This window comes from Octodon degus, unplaced genomic scaffold (assembly GCF_000260255.1).
Source record: "Octodon degus isolate 3935 unplaced genomic scaffold, OctDeg1.0 scaffold00043, whole genome shotgun sequence".
NCBI classification, from domain to species: domain Eukaryota; kingdom Metazoa; phylum Chordata; class Mammalia; order Rodentia; family Octodontidae; genus Octodon; species Octodon degus.
Window position 1 is genome coordinate 10,002,486 of NW_004524619.1, and position 11,550 is coordinate 10,014,035.

The 11,550-nt window shown below is 46.2% G+C and overlaps 1 protein-coding gene across 2 annotated transcripts in view; it reads left to right on the forward strand.

Moving 5' to 3' along the window:
- The window catches only part of Dcp1a (decapping mRNA 1A), a 66,343-nt gene that overhangs the window by 47,982 nt on the left and 6,811 nt on the right, over nt 1-11,550 (forward strand). For both annotated transcript variants that reach the window (XM_004631635.1, XM_004631636.2), the window contains 2 exons: nt 7,171-7,929; nt 11,475-11,540. In XM_004631635.1, the coding sequence (XP_004631692.1) occupies nt 7,171-7,929; nt 11,475-11,540 (825 nt within the window). The remainder of the gene's footprint in view (nt 1-7,170; nt 7,930-11,474; nt 11,541-11,550) is intronic.

The following is an 11,550-nucleotide window of genomic DNA, read 5'->3' on the forward strand; positions in this document are numbered from 1 at the left end:
TCCTGAAGATGCAACATACATTAAATATGGTTTTATTACAAATTTAATTTGTAAAATAAACTTAAAAATAATTTAAAGATAAAAGAAATAAAGAGAAAGCCAAGTTTGCAGATTTGCTCCTCTTTCTTAGGAGTATTCATTGGATCTATCCTTTCCTGTGTGTCATTTGAACCTTGAGGTTAAGGATTTTTAAACTGCCTCTGTTACGATAGTTATTACAAAACCCAAACAAAGAAGAGGACTGGGAAAAGAGCTTCAGAACATAAGGCACTGTCCATTGAAAGTTGGAAGGTTTGCATAACAAGCTGTCAGTGCTCTTAGCTTTCAGCAACAGCATTAGTGACCTGTAGATTTAAGAAATTCAAGTGGACGTTCAAGAAGCTGTACCCTGTATTGGAAATAATGCTGACATTGCTATTCCTTCAGGTTTCATAGACTTGTAAAAGTCCATTTTTTAGACCAAAGTAGAAAATTCTCATAAAGTACTGAGATCTGGGTATTGTCAGAATCCATGGATTCCCTAAAATGAGCCCACATCCATAATCGCACTTGCATATAGTACATTTGCTTGAGCACTGCCCTCTAGTGCCGTCAGACTATGCTAATTACGCTGTAGCCCTTTTTTTTTTTTCAAAACCAGGCCCTTGTGCTTGCCAGGGAAGTGCTTATTCCACTGAGCCTGAGCCTGAGCCATCTCCCCGGCCCCAGCCATCTCTCCTGTCAGACTTTAATAGTACTAAATTCCATTTCAGTTTCACAGTTCACTTACTGTAATTTCCTCGGGATATTTTCCTCATTTATGTTTTGCTTCCTGTGGTCAAGCCTTAGGTGTATTTCACTGTGGAGTTTTTTTCACACCATCTTGTTTGTGCCTTTGCTTAAAACATATTGTTGGTGTTTCTACAGAAAAAACCCAGTGTGCTATAATTTTCAGAGTATGTTGTTTTGTGTACAAAACAATGTGATTGTTATGATATTGTATAATTTGTGTAAATGGAGAAGAACCAATGGTGCTTAAAGCACTTTTTCCCCCCAGCACTGGGGATTGCACCCAAAGCCTTCACATTGAGCTACATCCTCAGTACTTTTTTTTTCTCTTGAGGCAGAGTCTCATTACAATATTCAGGCTGGGCTCAAACTTCCTATCCTCCTGCCTTAACCCTTCCAGAGTGCTAGGAGTACAGACCTGTACCACCAAGTCTGGTTACCAGCACTTCTGTCAAGCAGTCTTGGTCCATTTATCCTAAACATAAATGTATATAAAAAGTAATTAACCCTGTTCAGAAACAGGCAAAAAAAGAAAAAAAGGATAAGGGCTATGGATGTAGCTTAGTAGTGGGGTGTTTATCTAGCACACACAGGCCCTGCGTTCAGGTCCCTGCACCAAGGATGAAAAATACAGACGTTTCCAAATAAGCTATACAAGACTGGGCATGGTGGCGTGCGCCTATAATCCCAGCTCTTGGAAGGCTGTAAACAGGCAGATCACTAGGAGTCCGATCTAGTAGTGAGACCCTGAATATCCTGTAGACTGTTCCCTAAAATACAAAACAAAACCAAATAAACTAGACAAACAGCCTGCAAGCACATAAAAGATGCACAGCATTATTGATCATTAGAGATAAGCAAATCAAAAGCACAGTGAGCTGCACTACATATCTATTAGGATAGCTGATATCAGTAGAAAGGAAAATTACAAGTGTTGGCAGGGATACAAAGAAATTGGAACTCTGTTGGATTGCTAATGACAGTATGATGCAGTGCTGCCCCTGAAGAACAGTTTGGTAGTGCCTTAAAAAGTTAAACGTGGGCTGGTAAGATGGCTCAGTGGTCTAAAGCACCTACTTACAGCAAGCTTGGCAAAGCACAGGGACCGCAGTTCAGTCCCCCAGCACCACATGCTGGCCGGCCCCGCCCCCTGGTGGGCTGGGCTGGCCACACACACACACACAAATAAATAAATAAAATTTAAAAAAAAAAAGTTAAACGTAAGAGCTAGGGTTCAGCTCCATGGTAGAGCACCTGCCTAACATGTACAAGGCCCTAGGGGTGGTTCCCGGAGCCAGAAACACAGAAGTAACCATATGATCTAGCAGTTGCTGTCCTCATTGTACATACAGAAGAACTGAAAACAAGGGCTCAGGCATGTTCCTATGGGGCTGGAGAGATAGCCAGGCAAGTCTAAGCACCTGCCTAGCAAGCATAAGGACCCGGGTTCAATCCCTGGTACCACAGCCATGCCGGCCCCACACCCTGGGTGCATCGTGCTGGCCACTGAAACCAGGCATGGTGGCACACACTTGTAATCCCAGTGCTGGGGAGGCTGAGACAGGAGGATCACTATGAGTCTGAACCATGTAGTGAGACCATGTACCAAACAAAGATTTTTTTTTAAGTTTTTTAAAAACATACTTCAATACCATTATTTACAGTAGCCAAAAGGTAGAAATAACTCGTCTGTCAACATATAACTGGATAAGTAGCATGTGATTCATATGTACAGTAGATTACTCAGGCACAAAAATAATGCAGTTCTGATACATGCTACAAAGTGGATGAACCTTGAAAACTTATTTCATTGTCAAACAAGCCAGTGAGTCACAAAAATAATGTGTGAATCACCTTTATGTGGTCCTGAGAATATGCAAATTCACAGAAACAGAAGAACAAATGTTACCAAGGACTGAGCAGCCTGGGAAGGAGAGATAAGTTACTTTATACAGAGTCTTTGTTGGGATGGTGGGAAAGTCCTAGGAATATATAGTGGTGAGTATTGTACAATATTGTGAGTGTACGAATACTAAATGCCACTTAAAATAGAAAATTTCCAAGTGTCTTCTACTTGTTGGTTTGGTTCATTTCACTCTGGTAGAGACAGGAGTGCCCTGTATTGCCCGGGCTGGCCTCAGACACCTTCACCTAAGTGATCCTCTCACCTCAGCTTCCCATGTCTCTAGGATTCCAGGCACACACCACCACACCAAGCTGTGCTGAGTGTTTCCTTAAGTGGGGAAGGAGCCAGATTATGACTGTGGTCTCATAAACATGTATGACACCAGGGTTCCAAAAGTGAGTCCATCACAGTGTTCACTGTAGAAGTGGACCCTATGTGCTTGGCTGCAGATAGGGAGCCTCAACAGAGAAGGCTTTCCAGAGGGGGATTCATTGTCTGTTGTGACTTAGACTGAGTGAGTGTGAAGTACTACCACAGGGAATTGTGAATAGCTGTGTCCTTCCAGTTCCTTGCATCAGGGAATGACAGGGTGATCTATAATAGCAGAATCTTGGTATCGTATCATGTGATTGTGTTATTTTGTATTAGGAAATACCGTGATTCAGAAGGATTTGATGAATTTTGTTTGGTTGTTTTTTGTGTTTTGGTGGGAGATTTGAGTTGTGTTTCATCTTGTTTTGCTTTGCTGTGCTTTGTTGTCCTGTGCTTTGCTCTGCTGTGCAACAGGATTTTGCTATACAGCCCAGGCTGGCCTCAAACTTATGGTATGTCTAAACAGAGTTATGTTGATTGCTGTTAAAACTGTATGATAGGCTGGGGAAATATCCTCAGCGGTCTAAGCACCTGTCTGGCAAACACAAGGACCCAGATTCGATCCTGTGTGCCACATGCCAGGCCGGGCATGGTGGCACACACCTGTGATCACAGTGCTTGAGAGACTGAGACAGGAGGATCACTATGAGTCTGAGCTGCGTAATGAGACCCTGTACCAAATAGATAAATGATTTAAAAATAAAAAATATATGGTAATTGGGCATTGTGGCACATGTCTGCAATCCTAGCACTTTGGAAAACTGAGACATGAGTATCACAGGCTCAGGCCCAGCCTGGGCAATAGCAAGATCCTGTCTCAGAATTAAAATGGGGTACAGCACTTCGGGGTGAACACCTTGAGTTCAATCCCCAGTACTGTGCAGGGAAGGGAAGCTGGGAGTATAGCTTAATGATGGAGCATTAGTCTGGCATGCATGAGACCCTGGGGCAAGCCCCAGCATCAAAAAACTGAAAAAGACTGCATAGTACTTGTGATAATAATAGGCTGATTTAAACTTACTGAATGTTTGCTGGGCATTAGTCATTACGTTGAAAATTTAGGGCCAGCAAGATAGCTCAGCAGACTAAGTACCTGCTTTAGGCAAGCACAGAAACTGGGGTTCAATCCCTGGTACCATTTGCTGCACCAGCCCTGTCCCCTCCCAGGGGGAGGGGGCATGCTAAGCTGGCCACTGAGACTGGGTATGGTGGCACACACTTGTAATCCCAGCACTGGGGAGGCTGAACACAGGAAGATCACTACAAGTCCGAATTGCATAGTAAGACACTGTACCAAATACATATAAAAGAAAAAGAAAGTTAAATTTTCATAGCAGCTATGTAATGTATTTCCCACGATTTGTGTCCATTTTTCAGATTAGTTACTAAATAGATTATAAAACTTAACCTGTTCGCTGCTAAGAATTGGTACATTTATTTATTCATTCATTCATTCATTCATTTATTTATTTTGTGGTGCCAGGGATTGAACTCGGGACCCTGCACTTGCCAGGCAGGCGCTTACTCTACTGACCTATCTCTCCAGCCCAGAATTGGTACTTTATTGATGCAGAATCTAAACACTTTAGTTTTTTCAGAAGTGGAAGTGAAAATACGAAGAAATTGAACCCTACAAAATCTTTAGCTTCCTTTATGTCTAGTTTATAATTAGATGTTGGTGCTGCTTTATATCGGAAGTGAGATTCTGAGTCTGAAAAATCCTTTAAAGTTCAAGAAGATGTTGTGACAGCCTCTCTTAGTACAGCATTGTTAGTGGGGACCTGAACTTGCCATTTGAGAATTTCTTCACTTAAACCAAAGCCTCTTGTCACATTAACTTGCCAAGACATATTACGGTAGTGTTTTTATATTTACAGAATTCTCTTTATTGAATATTGAATATTTTGAAAATGGTTTGATATGAAGCTATAGTTTTTACAGCCAAAGGAATCTTATGCTTCTTCCTCTCCAACAGTTATTTCACATAGACTGCATTTTGTTGAGACCTACACTCCTGCCTCTCACCTGATAGATGACACTGTCCTTCCTCTGGGGAAAGACAAAAGCTAACACTCCCTTAACATGTAAACCCCCTGCATGTTGGCCGCCTTTGCCTTGACTGAGGGGACCCTCACCCAGTGAGCTCCCTCTGTCCTCGTGCTAACCCCCACTCCAGGGGAGTGGGGAGAGAGCATTGTTGAACTGCTACTGTGTACTTCAGCGGATCCATGACACTGGACTGTGGTGCCGTTTTGTAGGTAGTCATGACCAGGCAGAAGAAGACCACGGATCAGGGACAAACAGAAAGACAGCGTCTGCCTTGGAGGACTCGACTTTCCTACTGTCGAAATGACAAGTACTGAGATTAAACAAGCCCTTCCTGTAGGCAGGGTTCCATACCTTGCACTCCCCATCATCCCTCCCTACTTTACCAAAGAGCTGAGGCTCTGAGAAGTGAATGACTCCCCAGTCTACACAGCTCCAAAGAAGCAGAGCCAGGCAGGAGCCCTGCTGCTCTGGAGCTGCCTCGGCGTTTGGCAGGATGCTGGTGCTTTAGCCCTATAATGTCCTGAGGAAATGCCTTCGCTCTGGAACTTGTGTGACCATTCTTGTCTTAATAATTTCCAAATCAGCAACTCCAAGTTCCAGATGCTTCACAAGACCTCAGATGTGTTCCCAACTCACCTCAGTTTCCCCTTTTCCCTCCCTCCAGCTGGAGGCCGTTCTTGGGCTTGCCTGCCTACACAGCGGCACCACTGCCAGGTTGTGTTTTGGCCTCCACTTTACTGGCTGTCCAGCCTCTGCTTCCTTCCCTCCTGACTCCTCAGTTCTCAAGCGCTCTGCTGGACCCTTAGTCCAGACTGCTCGGTCTTACCCTCCGGTCCGTCTGTGGCCACGGCAGTGTGCATCCTAACATACAAGCCTGAACGGCTCGTTTCCCTGAACTCGCCTGTACTGCCATGGAGATACAGCCCAGGTCCCCAGTGCATGGCAGGAAGCTGGATTCCCAGCTGCTTGGAGGCTGAGGTAGGCACATCAAGAGTTTGAGGCTAACCTGGGCAACGTAGCAAGACCCCACCTCAAAATATAATAATTGAAATGGTGTTGATAATCTAATGTACTGAAATAATATGTAAATTAAAAATTTTCAGATTTGAATTAGCTTTTTTTGCAGTACTGGGGATCAAACCAGAGCCTCATTTGTGCTAGGCAGGTGTTGTACTATCAAACTGTCTCAGTTACTTTTCTCTTGTTGCTAGGACAAAATACCTTCACACACACACCCCCCCAAAAAAAAAAAAAAAACTATGAAAGTAAAGGTTTATTTAGCTTATAGTTAGTGGAGGTTTCAGGCCATACTCGGCTGGTTCCAAGGCACAGTGGCTCATGGCAGAGGGCAGCCATTCATGGCAGCAGAAAACAACGAGGAACAGAGGCTGTGACAGCTAGAAAGCCCCTCCCTTCCTTATAATGCATTCAGACTGTCCACTCCAGGGCAGGTGTAGCTCTCACACCCATAAACCTGGGGTTGGATCATGAATGAAGCATAAACTCTAGAAGCCCACCCAAGTGACTACTTAAAGCTTTGGGGAGACAACTAGATACAAACCGTAATAAAAACTGCCCAGCGTTGCCACACACACACACACACACACACACACACACACACACACATCTTTTTCAAAATTTTATTTTGTGACAGGGTCTCACTAGCTTTCTCAACCTTGCAGTGCACCTCAGCCTTCCAGGTAGCTGAGATTGTAGGCATGTGGTTCCACACCCAGCAGTGTTTTACTTAATCTTAAAGATTCTGTGAAGAGGAGGGGAGTTATACTATTCAGTGATTAGATGTGCTTTCTGATATTTGGGACCCAGGCCCTGAGATACCATCCCAGCTTTTTATCAGGAACAGTAAAAATATATAAATGACCTGAGTGAGGTGCCCTAGAGCACACCTGCAATCGCAGCTACTTGGAAGCTTGAGGTAGAAGGATTATAAGTTTGAGGCCTGGGCCATTTAGCAAGACACTGACAGAAAATAAAAAGAATTCTTTTGGTTGATGGAAAAGGTTGGTTACATTGGTTTCTCAAGATTTCTCTCGCTGGTTTGATTTGTTCTTCAGTCCGCTCCCTCTGGACATAAACATCTGACAGTGGAAGAACTGTTTGGAACCTCTTTGCCGAAAGAACCACCAGCAGTTCTGGGTGTGGATTCCGAGGAAATAGAGAAGCTCCCAGGAGATGCCTCCCAGAAAGAGGCCAGCTCGTTCCTGCCACTTCCCTTTGAACCTTCCGGAGAAGCCGCTCCGCTGGAAAGCCTGGGTGTCCGCTCCGCGGCACACCACACAGTCCAGCCCGAAGTCTCCACCGCAGTGCTCATCACCCCAGCTTCAATCACGCAGTCCGGTGAAAGGCATGCCCCAAGCTACACGATCCCGCTGAGCCCAGTTCTCAGCCCCACTCTGCCGCCTGAAGCTGCTACCACGCAGGTTGCCCCTGGTTTACCTCGAAATAGCACCATGATGCCCGCAGTAAAAACCACACCTAGGCAGAGGTCTCCACTCTTGAACCAGCCAGTCCCAGAGCTCAGCCACAGTGGTCTCGTTGCCAGCCAGAGCCCCTTCAGAGCCCCACTGAGTATGACGAACGCAGCGGGCGCATCCCTTCCGAGCATGGATCTACTCCAGAAACTCAGGTTGACCCCACAGCACGACCAAACACAGACACAGAATCTCGGGAAAGGCACGGGAGCACCCAGCTTTCCTCCAGCAGGCGGCCAGCTGGCCACGCCCGAGAGCTTCATCGAGCTTCCCTCAAAGACAGCAGTAGCCAGAGCAGTGGCCTCAGCCTCCCTGAGCAACATGGTGCTCGCTCCCCTTCAGGTAACGGCAGAAGGGTGTGGGTGGGATAAAACGATAAAGCCTTGCTTTTGTGAAGAGTTTCTCTTTTGGAGTACATTATGAGTAGAAGAAAAGGGTGCTTATTACCTTTCAGTCATCATGAGAGATACCTGATAAAATCAGCTGAAAGAAAGATTAACTTTGACTTGTAGTTTGAGGTTTCCGTCCATGGTCAGCCAGCCCAGTGCCTCCTGAGCCTGCGGTGAGACAGCACCATGGTAGGAGGGTATGATAGAGCATAGGTGGTCACCTCAGGCTGTTGAGCAAAGAACAGGAACAGAGGGGCAGACAGGAGCCACCCCTGCAGGGCACACCACTGGGAACTGCCAGGCTTGCTCCCATGAGGCTCCCCTACAGTTTCCAACATCTCCAGTAGTTCATTCAGCTCAGTGGACTAAGTACCTGCTCAGGCAAGTGTCCGGACCCAGGTTCGATCGCTGTGCCCCTGGGGGCACTGACCCAGCCAGCGTGATGGTGCACATCGATAGAGACAAGAGGATCACTATGAGTCCGCACTGCATAGTGAGACCCTGTACCAAATACGTTAAAGAAAAAATAAAAAGTAGTTCATTCAGTTGTGAACCCATTAGTGGATTAGTCCATTGATAAGATTAGAACCATCACAGTCTAGTCACTCCACACAGCCCACCTCGGAAATTTCTACAGTGGGGACCACGCCTTCAGCATGAGCCTCCAGAGGAATTTTAGATCCAAATCAGGATAAGACAGTAAGAAACTCTGTATTATAATTGCTAAGTGGTTCGGCTCAGTTTGCTTAAGGTTATTTCTACCGATGAAAGCTAAGAAACTGTTTTCCTATCCAGGTATCCATTTTAGGTTTGTCTTTGTCTGACATAAGTCCTTCTCTTTTGTCTCAAAACCATAGATTCCAGATATTCCAAGCACAGGGCTTTCCAGCTTAAGTGCCTGCCTCTGCCAGCAGTGCCGTAAGAGCATCCCAGATGCAAAACCAGGGGGTCCAGCAAAGCTTCCTAAGAAGCTAATGCTTAGCTGCAGCCTAAGACTCAGGTTAGCCACAGCTGTCCAGTGCTGGGAACGTTATTTGAACCAAGACTAGCATATGCAGCGTGACGAGTGTTCAGCAGCCTGGGCAGCTGAAGATTTAGCGAGAGTGTCAGAATTGAAAGACTGGGGATGCAGCCCAATGTGACAGCCCGGGAAGGTGAGGGCACCCACTGTGTGCTGTTCTGGGGCAGGAGGTTGTGAGAGGTGGCCCTTCCCGTTAAAATTGAGCCCTCTTTCCCTGTACTAGTCCCTTGTTATGCCTGGCATGTGGGTGAAACCATACCTGCAGTTCCTGTGTCACCCCTTACTGTGGTGATGGTTCAGTGACTGGGATCTCTGCTCTCGTGTCAGTAGGCAAGAGCTGCCCCACATCTGGTGGGGGTTTGAAGGGCTCCTCGTCTAAGCACCCCATTTGCCCTGCTGTTGGGCAAAGTCACCACCTTCCACCACTCCTCATAGTATCTGTTAAGCCTTTCTGTCAAAGTTCTGCTTTGAACTGGAAATAACACGAGGAATTCTTTTATGGAGCAAACTGTCTGCAGGTGGTGCTGTCTAAGAAAAGGGCACCTGTGTACAGGTTCAAGTCTGTCACTGGGCCTGGCTGGGATCACAGTGGCTTGAGGTGTAGGAGTTATTTCAGCAGCTGCAGGCCTGTGCAGCAGTGGGGATCTTGACAGGAACCTCAAAGGGATGTGAGGCCCCTGCCTTGTCCCTCCGGAGTTCCCAGAGATGGCCTTGGGGGTGTAGCCAAGGGAATAGCCCCTCAGCCAGGTCAGAAGAAATAGCATATGCAGAACCCTGGACAGGAGAACGCATCTGTCGAGCTCTGAAAACTACAGTAGGAGTGCTGACCACAGAGCTCAGGGTGGGGTTTGTTTACCAGGAGCAAGGTCCTGGGTTTAGTCCCCACTAAAAAACAAAACCAAAAGCTGTAGTGAGATGGACATGTGGAAAGGGAGCGAGAGAGCCAGTACTCGGTGGTGAGTGGAGCTGGAGGTTGGGCTTAAGGGATTTGAGTTTGATTCTCAGCCCTGGGAAGTTTCATGTGTTGAGAGGAAAGAACAGGCTTCAGAGAAAGGCTGTGCAGCAACCCACAGAACCCGAGTCAGGCTGAAGTCGGAGAACCTGGACAGGTAGGTGGGGAAATAGAGCAAGCAGAGCTTTGTCCTTCACCGTGATGCATGGATTTGCAGTTTGCAAATGAGAAAATCAACTAAGTTCAAGTGACTCAGACAGTCACAGACCTGAAAGGGAATAGAACCTGCTACTCTCAAATAGTAGCAATTAGCCGGACGTGGTAGTGCACGCCTCAAATGCCAGCACTCAGGAGGCTGAGGCAGGAGGATCACTGTGAGTTTGAGGCCAGCCTGTGCTACATTGTGAGACCCTGCCTCAAAAAGTAGTGGTTGCCGTTAGGATATTAGTCTTGTGCCCTTGAATGATAATAGATACAATTCCAAATCTTAACATGTTGCAAACTATTATGTAGATAAACCATCAGATTTACTGTATACTGCAGCCATGGCACTCTGGGAGACTGAAATACAAAATTGTAAAAGGGCTGGGATGTAGCTCAGTGACAAGCCCTGAGCCACCCCCCAAGAGGGAAGGAGGGGCAGGAGCGCGTGAGGAGGTGAGCACTGGAGACGCTGAATTGTTGTTTAGCTCGTGGGGTGCTTTCATCCCTCTGATGAGTTGTGTAGAAAAAAAACTTCATGCCCTGATTCCATCAGTGTCATTTTCTAGCCTCTTCTGCAGTATAAAAAAACAAAACGTGTTCAGTTTTCGTGTCCTTAAGCAGTTCCCACCACTGCCTGAGTTCTGAAGGCACAGCCAGCAAGTCCTGGCCCAGGTCCTCTCCAGATTCTGGCCTCTGTTGTGACACCCTGCTCCGTGTGCGTGCTGGCAGGGGTCAGTCACTTACCTGCAGTTTTTCATTTATGTGGCAGTAGCTAAATTTTAGGACCTGTACTTTATTGGGCTCTCTCAGGTTTTACTCTTCAGGTTCTTTCTCTCCATCATGTGAAGACACACAACGGGCGTATGGCCATGTGCCTGTGACAACCACTGTTTAATGCCACCGGGCCGGGGGAGGGTGTTGATCAGCTGTAGAGCCCATGTCTGGGGCCCCAAGTCTGATTCCTCAGCGCAAAAAAAAAAAAAAAACACGCAACCAAGATCTGTCATCTGTACCAGCAGCAAAACTGGGTTGTCCTTGGCTGTTAGGAGAAACTCAGGTTTCAACTTTTTCTTTAGAGACACCAGCTCAGCTCATGTTTCTTTCCTCAAGGAAATTGAGGAGGGAGGCTGCCCAGAGCCCGCGGGCCGGGGTACAGTGACTGGTACCATGGTCAGAAGTTCTGTCATTCTTGTCCCTCAACAGCCCAGGAATTGGTTAATATCTAAACTGTTCCTTATCACTTGCCTAGATTTTTCACTAGTAACCAGGAAATTTTAATTGAAATGTGCTATATATGTTTACCTTTTCTTAAACATTTCAGTCTATGCAGCAAAACCAAGATCCTGAAGTATTTGCCCAGCCTAAGGTGTTACCCAGTGCTATCTCGGTAAGAACTT